Source organism: Montipora capricornis, chromosome 4 (assembly GCF_036669925.1).
Source record: "Montipora capricornis isolate CH-2021 chromosome 4, ASM3666992v2, whole genome shotgun sequence".
Taxonomy (NCBI): Eukaryota; Metazoa; Cnidaria; class Anthozoa; order Scleractinia; family Acroporidae; genus Montipora; species Montipora capricornis.
In genome coordinates this window covers 20,303,444-20,315,833 of record NC_090886.1, presented here as the reverse complement: position 1 = coordinate 20,315,833, position 12,390 = coordinate 20,303,444, and the positions used below count along the sequence as shown (strand labels likewise).

Genomic DNA, 12,390 nt, shown 5'->3' with positions numbered 1-12,390 from the left:
AAGTCATCTGCCCACTTTATCAAATACTTTCAGATGTGAGGTTGCTGTGTCAATCATCGCGGATGGAAAGGATTCCGAACTGAACATTTTCTTCTATCGTAAGCACTGAACTCCGTGGCCGAGTGGTCTATAGCGCGCGCTCAGAATGCTAACTTGAAAGAGCTGGAGAAAGAGTGGGAACTCTAATCGCCAAACGGGAGTTCAGGCATCCCACGGAATTACTGTACCCACGGAATTACTGTACCCGTGTTTCCCCGGATCCCCGCTTTACTGAGGTTAATTCAATTTCCGCGGGGTATGCGCATTTGTGACTACGATGAAGAAAAGGGAACGGCTTCGAATTGTTACCGTGGCTCCCACAGGCATCCCATGGAAACATAGAACAACGTTACTCATTTTCTTACACAAAGATTGGCACATTAGCTTATTCTATCTATTATTGTGCCGACGATGTGAGAGAATTTATGAACGAGGCGAGCGATTCGCAACTGCGAGCGTCGTGTGGTAAAGAATTTCACAATTTTACACCGCTGGAGCTTAGCCTATGTTTTAAGAATTCCGTCCACGGTTGCATGGGGAATAACAACTCTTTTTGTAGAATTGCACAAAGTGTAATTGCTACTGGTTGAATGTGAATCCGTAAAAATTTTCCTTAGTCTTCCAGGGGCTAGATCATTAAGAATTTTAAACATCATCCTAGCCTTAAGGACGGTGCCTACTAATTCAAAGGTATTTTTGCGTGGCTTACTGAATATGCGGGAAAAGCAGATCTTAACAAGTGTTATTTGAAATCCAAAATGAAAATTGGGGGTAACCTTGCATTTTTCGAAGATAATTAATCAACAAAACTTGATAAAAGACTTAAAATACAAATCAATGTATGGCGCGCTTTTCCAAATTGAAGCTTAATTATCTCTGAAAAATGAGTGGTTACCCCTAATCTTCTTTTTGGATACCAAGAGAACTTGCTAAGTTGTGCTTTCTCCGCGTAGCTTTGAACCGCGCAAAAATAGCCCAGTATTAATAAGAATCACCCATAGGAAATCCGAGTATCTCGAGATGCGCAGAACGTATGCGCAATAACAATAGTAGGACCTGTCCTTGAGTTTGACTCTACGCTAAGCCAGTGTACCCCAACCAAGGGAGCGCAGGGCTATTCCTGACTGGTCAGGTTCATTTTTTCAGTATGTAATTACCCCAGCACACCTGTTTTGAAATTTTTGCAAACCCTGTGCTAGTCCAATACCAAGACAATTCCATACTTTGCAACGGTAATCAAAGTGTGGCTGAACCAAAGCGTTCTATGCATATATAAGGGTTTCGTGGCCAAGAAAGTCTGTAAGCTTTTTAATGGCACCAATTGGGGACAAAACATTCTTCGCAATTTCATCTACGTGTTTTCCCCAGGCAAGAAACTCATCGACCTTTATACCTAGTGCCTTACAGTCTCTAACCCTATTGACAGTATCCTCGCCAATCAAAATAGTTGGCTCCGTTAGAATATTTCGCGGTTTTTGTCTGGAATCACTTACTACCTACGCAGTTTTTGCGACTAATATTCATGCTTAATTTGTTTGCAGCAAGCCACTTCCCGACATTTCTAAGGTCATTATTAAGGCCCATCTCCGTTTCTTCAATTGTTTTGCCAACAGCGGTTTTGTCGCTGTCATCTGCAAATAACCAAGGAGTAGTACGCTCAAGGCAATTTGTTAGATCATTAATATATATCAGAAACAGAAGTGGGCCAAGAATTGACCCTTGAGGTATTCCGCACGTTATCTTTCTATTGTCAGAAAACTTTCCTTTTACCTGGCAACTTTGCACTCTATCCGATTTTAGCATGCGTTGCGCGTGTCCTTGGATGCCATAAGCACTAAGTTTTCCTAATAGAATCTCGTGGTTTACGTTGTGGAATGCTTTCTTAAGATCAAGAAAAACAACCAAATTATCATTTGGTAGAGCATTGTCATCGACAGGTTCATTTACGTACTTATAGGAATTGGTCATTTTTTTGAGTATGTAACTGAACCCGTCGATAAAAGTGCTCTACCAACTGATAGCTCAATTAGTAGAGCACTCAGTGCACCGGTATCGCTGCAGAGGTCATGAGTGTGAATCCCGTTCCAGCCTGAATTTTCTAGGCTTTCCTTTCGTTACTTTAAATAGCGTTCATAACTTCGATGATCTCAAAACTTAACTTGTTTCATTCCCGCTATTCAAATGTATGTCTTTCATACATTGTTCTTTCAGTAATAGGATGACATAAATACCCTTCTTTTTTTAAAAACCTTTTCCAAGTAATTTGAGTAATTAAAGCATCTATATATGTGTTCCAAGCATCAATAAACAAATAAATTTAATTACCGGGTTGCCATATATGGTAATCCAGTCAGACTATGAGTAAAATTTGGCCGTTTTTTTTTTTAATTTTTTCCATGTCAGAAAAAAGAAAAAGTTGCGCAATAGCTCTTTCCTGTCACTCCCCTGTTAAGTGTTGTCTTTGTGCGTAGAGTCTTCCGCGGGGTAGTAGAAATGCGTAGATTTTATCCACACAGTAGAATATTTAATTATCCTGCAATGGCGTCGAAGTCATTATAACGCGAATGGATAATTTGTTAGTGGATCTTTAAACAGAATATACCATTATAGAGCTCAAGAATGGAACGTCAATTGGATAAACAAGACAGGCGGTGAAAAATAAATATCTGGAATCTTAAGAATGACGAGTAATGGACTTCGACAACAATTGCATTTTTCGCCCTTCGAGCGGTGTCAAAGTGAGATGTAGTTCTAATATTTTACCAGCTGAATTGTTATGTACAACACTGCAGTGGAAAATTCTCTAGTAACCTTTTTGTAGTTGGATATGGGTTTAACAAACTCACAAAACTAATCGAACACCTTGAGTGGATCTGTGATCTCTAATGTCGGGCGAATTATATTTATTTGTACTCAACTCTGCACAGTCTTCCGGTAAAAAAACAATTGGAAATTTGACTAATTGTTGTTCCTCAAGAATTCTTTGAAAGAAAGCTTGGTGTCCATTTTTTGCTTCATTATTCAAGGAAGGGTTCTTCGATCAGTAAAGGGTTTGATCCTGAGATTCATTATTATTTAAGTTGCGTATCGGGTTTTTGACACGGAGTGTCACGGCTTGTTTGCACTCACTCAGCAAAAATGTTTTTTGTTTCAATAAAATGTTTGGCTTTTAAAGGTTTTTTTGAGATTTTTCTGTCTTTGAGGATTGATGGTGTTCGAAATGATTCGAACTTAGCTAATTTGCATCAGTGAGGGTTGATCTTTGTCTGATATGAGCATTGCTTTCATTAAGATATGACAAGAATGAATTTTTAGCCATTTTGTATTTCAAATGTTCTTATTTATTAATAGATAGCCGTAGTTTTGCAAGCCAGAGGATATTTGTTTAGTCATTCTAATGTAAAATGAAGTATATTTGGGAGGCGTTCAAATGATTAATAGGTAGCCGTAGTTTTGCAAGCCAGAGCATATTTGTTTAGTCATTCTAATGTAAAATGAAGTATATTTGGGAGGCGTTTTTGATCAAATTTAATTGATGCAACATTTATTTACAAACAAGAAGCAGTTTCAAGAAGGGGGTAGACTTTCATATACCGGACTAATAAAGTGGAGGTCAAAAGAGCCATTGTGATTCCGATTAGGCTTTGCTAATTTGGTATTGTTATTGTTCTTTTGTTTTATGGACATTAATTATTTCGGATTCGGTATATGAAAGACCAGCCCAACAAGAAGATATTTGAAAAAGAAATAGTATTTCGTTTCCGGAATGGCAAGGGCGGGAAATAAGATTAAATATGTTGATTCGGCTCACTCTATTTGTCATATTTATGATTTCTACTCACTATGTTACACTGGTTTACATTGCCAATAGGCCTTACCTCTTATGACGTCAACCGGATCCGAGAGCAAAGAGAATTGTGGTCTTATATTAGTAGTCACGCATACTTCATAATGGCGTTTGCAGGTGGTAGTTGCGATGAATTGAAAGGCGAAAATAGGGAGCTTAAAAGCACGAGATCTTTTTGTCAACACGGACAGAGACCAGAAGTGATTTTGCAGAGAAAGAGACCTCACACGTCACAGACGTCAAGTCACAAACCTCAAAGCTGTCTATTTGGCGTCTGTGGTGAAAAACAAAAACGCGAGAAGGCAAGTTCATTTTAGGTGTAATAACTCTGTTTTTTTGGTTTATTTTTGTTGTTTTCCTGCTAATGCTGAACAATCAACGTTCTAATTCCTATTATTTATGAAAAAACTCTTCAGTTCTACCGGCTGATGAACAACAGCGATGCAGACGCCGAGACTCAGTCTTGCCAAAAAAGCTAGAGTAAGTCTTTTTTGAAAAATATTCGTTTTCCTTTATATATCCTTTTGTATGTGCTTGTGCTTTTTTTCTGTGGTCTTAAATTTTAATGCGCTGGCAATGCTAAGACAGCGTTTCCAGAAAGACCATGTTAAATTTTGAAAAATTTTAATGGCCGTCAAATTTAATTTATTTTTTGGAAGGCGTCATTTTTATTTGTCATTTGCTTTCCTTTCAGAAATGTACGAAATGGATTGGACAAATCAGCTAACACTTGCAGGTCTGAACTTTGCTTTACATTCAGAATCATTTCAGGATTTTCGATCGTAACTGGATTGAGAATTTCTGGCCGTGTTCTCTTCCAATAAAACAATAAGTTCATCCTCTGAAATCAATCTTTGATCGTAGCTCTGAAAAAGCATATCTCTTGTCTTTCTTAAATAAGGCATGATTCAGTATTAAGAGAGAAGACAAAGAATCAAAACTGCTGTACAATTAACCAGCGATGCCGTAAGATCACTGACGCGACATGCTTAATGCAAACAAGTCAAGTCACAGACGCCGTTCTCGACCCAGTTTCACCTCGGCTACTTGGCGTCCGTGTTGACAAAAACGTCTCGTGCTTAAGCTCCCTAATATCCTTGATGACCCTAGTTCTGCTAAAGACTCCTGCTTGGACGACATCGAAGCTTTGGGGCACATGCCTGATGTTGTTTTTAGCGGAAATAACGAGGCGATTAACAAATCAAACGGCAACTCTAACAAGAGACAAGAAGCAGCCGGGGACATTCTCGATGTTGAATCTTTGCAAAGCGATAGCAGAGGTTAGACAAAATCTTTAAATCTTTTAAAAGACGTGCCAGCCTTTAGCCATAAGAACAATAGAACAATGCCGGATAAGATGAATCCAAATGCTTACGGCAACATGAAGAAAGGCTATGGGTTGTAGAAAGAAAGTTACTTGATCTGAGAAGCATTTTCGTCAAGGCAAACGCTGTCGCAAGAATTCGGTTATTTGTGGTAAAAGCAAGATTTAGTGCATCAATGAAGAGCATCCAGTATTGGGTATATGTGCATCTGAATCAGGAAAGCGGAGAGGTGGAATATGGGAAGTGTTGCTGGATTGGTTATTAGCCCCAAATGGCCATTTCTTGGTTGTAGTCCAGATGGTAGTGTTTTGGAAAATGGAGTCCCACTGGCTGCATTGAGATTAAATGGCCATATTCCAGAAAGAATATGATGGTTACTGGTTCAGCAAAGGTGGATAAAGCATTTTTCTTGAAGATAACAGATAGCGGCTTAGAGCTGATAAGAAACCATCTTTACTACTACCAGTGTCAAGGAATAGTGAACCTTTTAGGAGTACCATGGATTGACTTTGAAGCATGCACAAGTGTTGATATACATGTGAAAAGAATCTTCAAGGATGAGACCATTTGGGAGAAGAAGATGCTTCCAGAGTTAACTTCTTTCTTCCTTTCTTTTACTCTAACATTAGCACAATAACTGTTTGTGGCACAAGAAAGCCTTGCAGGACCAACTAACTGTGATTGTAGAACAGAAGAAAACCATTACGCCATGATAAGGTTATTGTATTGACATACAGGTTTTAATGTTAAAGTCACCCTGTTTTGTAGCCTGAACTTTATAACCCTCAATTTTCAGTAGCACTGAAATATCCTGATTCAAACATCATTAATATTCACAATAAAAATGAAAGCAAGGCAAATATTACATACTGTCTTGCATGAGTCACGTTCTGTCATTCTTAATTAATGGTGGCAAAAAATTGGAAAGATAAGAACAGTTATTAAATTCTCAACCTCGGATAATGCATTTCGCGTGCTCTGAATGGTTCACTCAATCTCGGTTATCAGCTCATATACCTTGGTTTGACCTTATATGGTAAATGATTGCGTTAAGCGTTGCTAAACTAAAAATGTTTTCGCCGGTATGCGAAATTACTCTTTGAATAAAGCCAAAAAGGAGAAAAAAAACTTTTTTTGTGGAAAGTTTGGATCAATTCCGACGTTTAGAAGTACGCGAAAAGGCAAGAAATGTTTTTATGATGAGCCTGCGTCTGTCTGACAACAAGGTATTACACAACATCGCATCAGTTCTCATCAAGTTTTTTTCGATTTCGTTCGGATTTGCTCGCTTTTTTCGCTCGTATTTCGTACTTCCAAATTTTTGGAGTTGAAGGATTTTAATAAAACAATTATTCCATTCGCGCTTGTTGGATATGAGACTGGTTTTAGCCAACTCGGCGCTACGCGCCTCGTTGGCTATTTACCATCTCATATCCAACGTGCGCTAGTGGAATAATTGTTAAATAATCCAGACCTTGCCGTTTATATCTGCTGCCATAGATATTGGGAAAACAGTACTGAGTATTTTAACATGTATTTTGACCAAGGCTAGTCGCCTTCTTTCGGTTTAATTCTTCTTCAATTGAAAGATGATCTTTCCCTTCAAGAAATGGAGGAATATTAAGAGTTACACCCTGGGGTAGACCATCTGCTATTTCAAATCCCTTGTCAGCCATTACAGATTCTCCCTTGACAAGCAAATCTAATATGCCACCGTCATTAGTAATTTGCTTATCACTTGATGACCTGCCTGCATAAAGATCAGACACAAAAGAAACAGCACCAGATGGGCTAATGCCATTCAGAGCTTTGGCAGTATTGTGATGTTTATAGCTAGAAAAATTTGACTTTCTAAATGAACTGGGTATCTCAATGAATATTTCTGCATAGTCTATGACTACACGTGTGGAGGGGTACATTTGTTTGAATGAATTAGGCATGGTCTTGTCAATGCATGACCTAGTAGGCCAAATGGGGTAAGAGCGAAATCTAGCATGTAGAAAATCAATACATGATATCATAATGCCTGATATTTTTGACTGTGATAACCCCGCTCTTACTGCAATATCTTCTTCATGACGTCCCAGGCCTGAGCAGTCTTTTAGGTCCATGCTTTACAAAGTCACTTGACGTTATATTCTCGGCTTTAGTGTTCGAATCACGATAAACAATATTGCTTACTGCTAGTCCAAATGTTTCAAACAATATTTTGAATGTCTTGTCAAGCCCAGTGTAGAATCTGAACAGCTTGTCATCGTCTTTAAAACGATCAACAGAAAAAGACTTTTCTGTTTGTTCCTTGAGTATTTGCTCTTTCAGGAGCTTAATGTCATGATTCTTCTGACAAGCGTTTTCAGTTTCTCAACTTGCTCTCTCAGTGAGGGCGAAGGATCTAAATTCTCCACTCCAGGGAACATTTGATCAGTGCAATCCATCACAAAACTTTGCGGCTCAATTTCGCAAAGACGTTTGCGTTTAGTGTTTTGCTCTGCACAGACAGAACTTTTATTTCTGGCTTTCGTTGTTGACCCTGGTTTTCTTAACCTGGGTTTAGTGTTTTTGGGCACTATGGTTGGTAAATAATATCAAGTATTATTAAATATTTTGATATTAATATTTTAGTATTAATCAATATTAATATTAATATTAACTTAAAATTTTCACTGCTGTATTAACTAAGAAAAGAAAAAAGTAATTGACAGCGAGTGTGTTAAAGATGAAACAAACAGTCCCATCTGGGACTCGGATATTTTTCCGAGTCTACATTTCTCCTTACATTGAATATCATTGTTGTTGTTTCATCTTTAACACACTCACTTTGGAGGTTGGTTGGCTGCATCTTGATATACATTAATTGACAGCATGATAGAAATTCAGTTAATTATGATTAAGTAAACTTTTTTACAATACCTTCGTATCGTTGTGACCAGATCTCTGAAGTTCCATTCCCAAGCGTACATTTTGACAGCACGCATTCCAGTAAGAATCTCTTTCATGACATGCAAACGTTTGTCAATTTGCTGTGAAACCTTTCTACGCCATGTTGCCGCCTTTCGAGATGCAAATGATCCGTAAACAGTAACGACCAACAAAAAACACGCTCCTAGCAAAGCTTGCCAGGCAACAACCCTCCAGATAATCGTCAGGGAAATAACAATGTCCAGGATATGCAATGAGAAAAAGGCCATATGTAGACCGGCTTCTTCAACTGCTTTAGCATCATTTGAAACAATATTTATAATGTTTCCTGGGCTGACTGTTTCTAAGGATCGTCGATTCATGCTAAGGATCTGAGCAAAATAAAAGAAACGACTAGTTGTTCCAAAAGCAAAGTGTTAACGGTACTTGTCGATGCCGAGAAAATTAAGAAATAATTGTCAGGGGCTTTTTGTTGACATGACAATACATGTACAGCAAGAAATCTTGTGAGCAATGTTACGTTAATGTTCACTTAAGAGTGCTAATTCTTTTCCGATTATTTTAAAACCGGAAGAACGCAGTGCTCGAGCCAATTGCGCTACTTTCTGTTTCTTTGCTTTCTGTCTTCCAACCAGGTTAACTTATCATGCACCCAGACTTTCTTAACTTACCCGTTTCTGCACAAATCCAATCAGAGAGACTTTAAATCGAATTGCTATGGTCTCGGATTTGAATACCAGATGAGTCAGGCTGAAAGACTGAACAGTTGGGACTAAAACAAAGCACAGAACCAATGACATTATTCCAACCAAGCTTTTCCTTGAATCTTCCTCGGCGATGATTTTCAAGAAGAACCAAATCAACAAAGGCATACCATTAAAGGTCAGGGAATAAAATGTACGAAGTGCTAACATCGTAAAATAATCTCTGTTGGAAATGGTCCTCATCATGGCTCGCCAAAAGCGAGGCTTTGTTCGTTTTGAGTCGCAGGATCGCACTTCCGCCAGCCATTCCATCTCCAACTCCCTTACAAGTGTTTCTGCTTGATTTTCGGTGTCGAGCTCGAATAAATGTTTCTCTTCAAGTGGTTGTCTGTATCCAAGTTTAAGAATTCCACTCATCCAAGAGAATGTAACCAATGACAAAAATCCAGCTTGACTTTGTGGGTTTTTGGATTTGAACTCTTCCATCTTGTAATATGAAGTATGGTGCGAAACTAAGAACGTCAGGAAAAACATGATTAGATTCCTCCCAGCAAAGTATAATTTGATTCAGTGACCCGTAAAAAAAAACTAATGATTCCAAAACAACGATGAAACAACAACAATGATATTGAATGTAAGGAGAAATGTAGACTCGGAAAAATATCCGAGTCCCAGATGGGATTTGAACCCACGACCCTCCGTGATCTAGTCGGATTCTCTAACCACTGAGCTACTGGAGACTCTATGGTGAGCAAGGGTCAATTTGTGGGTCTGGACTGGAACCGCATCGCGCGGCTACACAGCCAAGTATTCACTAGCATATTTAAAACTCACTAACAGCATCGCGCTGTCACATTAATGCATATCAAGATGCAGCCAACCAACCTCCAAAGTGAGTGTGTTAACGATGAAACAACAACAATGATATTGAATGTAAGGAGAAATGTAGACTCGGAAAAATATCCGAGTCCCAGATGGGATTTGAACCCACGATGCGATGCGGTTCCAGTCCAGACCCACAAGTTGACCCTTGCTCACCATAGAGTCTCCAGTAGCTCAGTGGTTAGAGCATCCGACTAAATCACGGAGGGTCATGGGTTCAAATCCCATCTGGGACTCGGATATTTTTCCGAGTCTACATTTCTCCTTACATTCAATATCATTGATTCCAAAACAATCTGGAAAAAGGAGCGTCAGAGACTGCCACCTCTTTTGGTCAGATTCGGTATATTCAGTCATTCACAAGAAATTATCACGGACTGCAACTGAGAAGCAAGGAATATGTACTTATTGACCGAGCGAGAGGACCGGACGGAGAAATATTTGGCCCGAGGTCATGGTAAGCTCGGTTCGTGCTCCATCACCGAGGTCAAATATTTTCTCGTCCGGCCCGACCTAAACTCAGTCAATGAGCATTTTATCATATGGGCTCTTTACTTACTATGAAGTTTCGACAAAACAAGTAACAACAGTTTGCACAGAAAATGTATCTAATATGTTGTTTGCATTTTCTTTTCTGGCTGTAAATAACTTGGATGTTAAAAAGCGACGAATTCCTCTAAAATTGCATCGCGCTGAGCAGTTTGTGTTCCTAGCAGGGCCGTACGGCTTTTTCCGGCCTTGCTCGCGCTAATGCGTATATATACGGCCCTCATATGGGCATTTTCCCAACAGTTTTACAGTGAAAATTTTGATGACGTGACGAAACGAATCAGGTAAAGGACGAAAATCAAGAGTATCTCTAGAAAGATTTTGAGGGAAGTTAATCAAAGTTCGCGTCAGATATTTACATCAGGTAAGGAAAAGGCAGAACAGGTATGGTAACCAATTGTCTCCTGGGTCTCTCATTTATCGTGTTTTGTCTTAACATTTTTACTCCTGGTAACTAGTGAAGAGCCGTAAAGAAATCTAGACATTTATAGCGTGTATTTTATTGCAGAAAGAGGTTGGATACCAGATTGCAGCCAAAGATACTTCACAATAGTTCATAAAATCTCATGCTGTTGTCAGTATTCTAAGATGATTTCCAACGTCAACGATTTTTAGACGAACGCCTAAATGATCACTGAAAAGAAATTAAAATGTTATGCTTTAGTGGGTCTTAACTACTTATCATAAGCGGTTCTGGATCAGCAAATTTAGCGAAGCAAAGAGTCCTGTCTTGCCTTCTTAAAATTTTCCTTTTCCTTACTATGAGTTAGAGACTGGCTATCGCTTGAGTCATTGTACGGTTTCAGTACAGAGAAGATTCATATTATTTACTATCATTGCAAATATGATGCATTTGTTCTTTCTCTTCAATTCTACGTTTTGCATACTAATAAGCAATATTGAGAAACTGATGAACTAAAACAACTCATCAAAAACGTGAATAACACTGAAGGTCGAAGGAAGGGATGGAATACGGACAAAACACCTGCCCGAGGAGGAGTATACGAAGCTGGTAGACTTATGGGAACTGCGATCTGTAGAAAGGAGACAGAAAAAATGCGCCTTGATTACTTCAGTCGAGTCCTCTTTCTCATCTTTCTTCCAGAAATAGAAACTAATGTTTTACCTGAACATTAATCTTTGCCACAACTTACTTCCTGAAGAAAATGTATTAATACAGTCAATGTGCCAGGACTGTATCAATTATTAAATAGCTCAAGTCAACTCCATCAAATCAGAATACCACAGTTACACATATATTGTGACATTTCAAATAGAAAGTATTTATCACTTAGCTATATTAAATCCAAGAACACTGACTTACCTCTTAGCACAATCGTCGAAATTATGTTTGCATGTCAACAGAGATTCGTCAAAATTGTATTTTTATAATTCTATTCACATAATTTCGCTGTGGATTCGGCACTGCGGCATTACACTCTTGAAAGTGGTTTTCTCTCTTGCCCCAGGGTACCGTTGATTATGCAATCTGGCTAACACTCAGACATTCAGCCTGCTTTTCACATCATGACCCTCTTAGAGCTGATGTAATTCAAAGCGACAAAGCTTGCACAAAACTTCTCTGGCTTCTAATATGCATACATACTTTTTTAGCATTCCCCAGGGGGCTTTTCAATACTAAACAGCAAAACACATTATGATAATAAATGAATAAAATTATAAAAAGCGGTCATGGGTCATGGCACAATCTAAAGAACTGATGAGGCAGGTAGAACGAGTACAGCGCCTAGCCAAAAAGTTATGTTATGTCTACCTTCTAGATGCGACATGTCGTATCAGGAAAGATTAGTTAGGCTAAATATGCTCCCCTTGAGCTACTGGCACGAATATCTAGACATAGTGTACTTCTACAAGTTAGTGAACAAATTTGTTAAGATAAATCCATCCGTAATGCCTCGCATTCGCAATACCCAAGAAAGAGATCGAGATTTCGTTAGGAAGCCTGCGCAGTCTTTTCAGGGTTGACAGCATTGCGCCCTGTGGTACGCCATGGGTGATAGGGAGGAGTGTAGATGTGAATGTGCCAATACAGACCACTTGAGTTCTGTCAGACAGGTAACTCTTAAGGAGGCTCGAAATAGTTTCCCCTTTTTTCAATCAAATA

At 38.8% G+C, this 12,390-nt stretch overlaps 1 protein-coding gene and 1 non-coding gene across 2 annotated transcripts in view; one reads left to right on the top strand and one right to left on the bottom strand.

Moving 5' to 3' along the window:
* The window catches only part of LOC138045760 (ATP-binding cassette sub-family C member 4-like), a 39,812-nt gene extending 27,952 nt beyond the window's left edge, over positions 1–11,860 (bottom strand). Inside the window, exons 1-3 of the mRNA XM_068892366.1 lie at positions 11,590–11,860; positions 8,802–9,346; positions 8,122–8,501 (exon numbers count right to left, since the gene is read on the bottom strand). Coding sequence (XP_068748467.1) covers positions 8,122–8,501; positions 8,802–9,320 — 899 coding nt within the window. The 5' untranslated portion in view covers positions 9,321–9,346; positions 11,590–11,860. The remainder of the gene's footprint in view (positions 1–8,121; positions 8,502–8,801; positions 9,347–11,589) is intronic.
* Trnaf-aaa (transfer RNA phenylalanine (anticodon AAA)) lies at positions 9,879–9,952 on the top strand. The gene has a single exon. It is a non-coding gene; the product is annotated as a tRNA-Phe (tRNA).
* Positions 11,861–12,390: the final 530 nt, after the last annotated feature.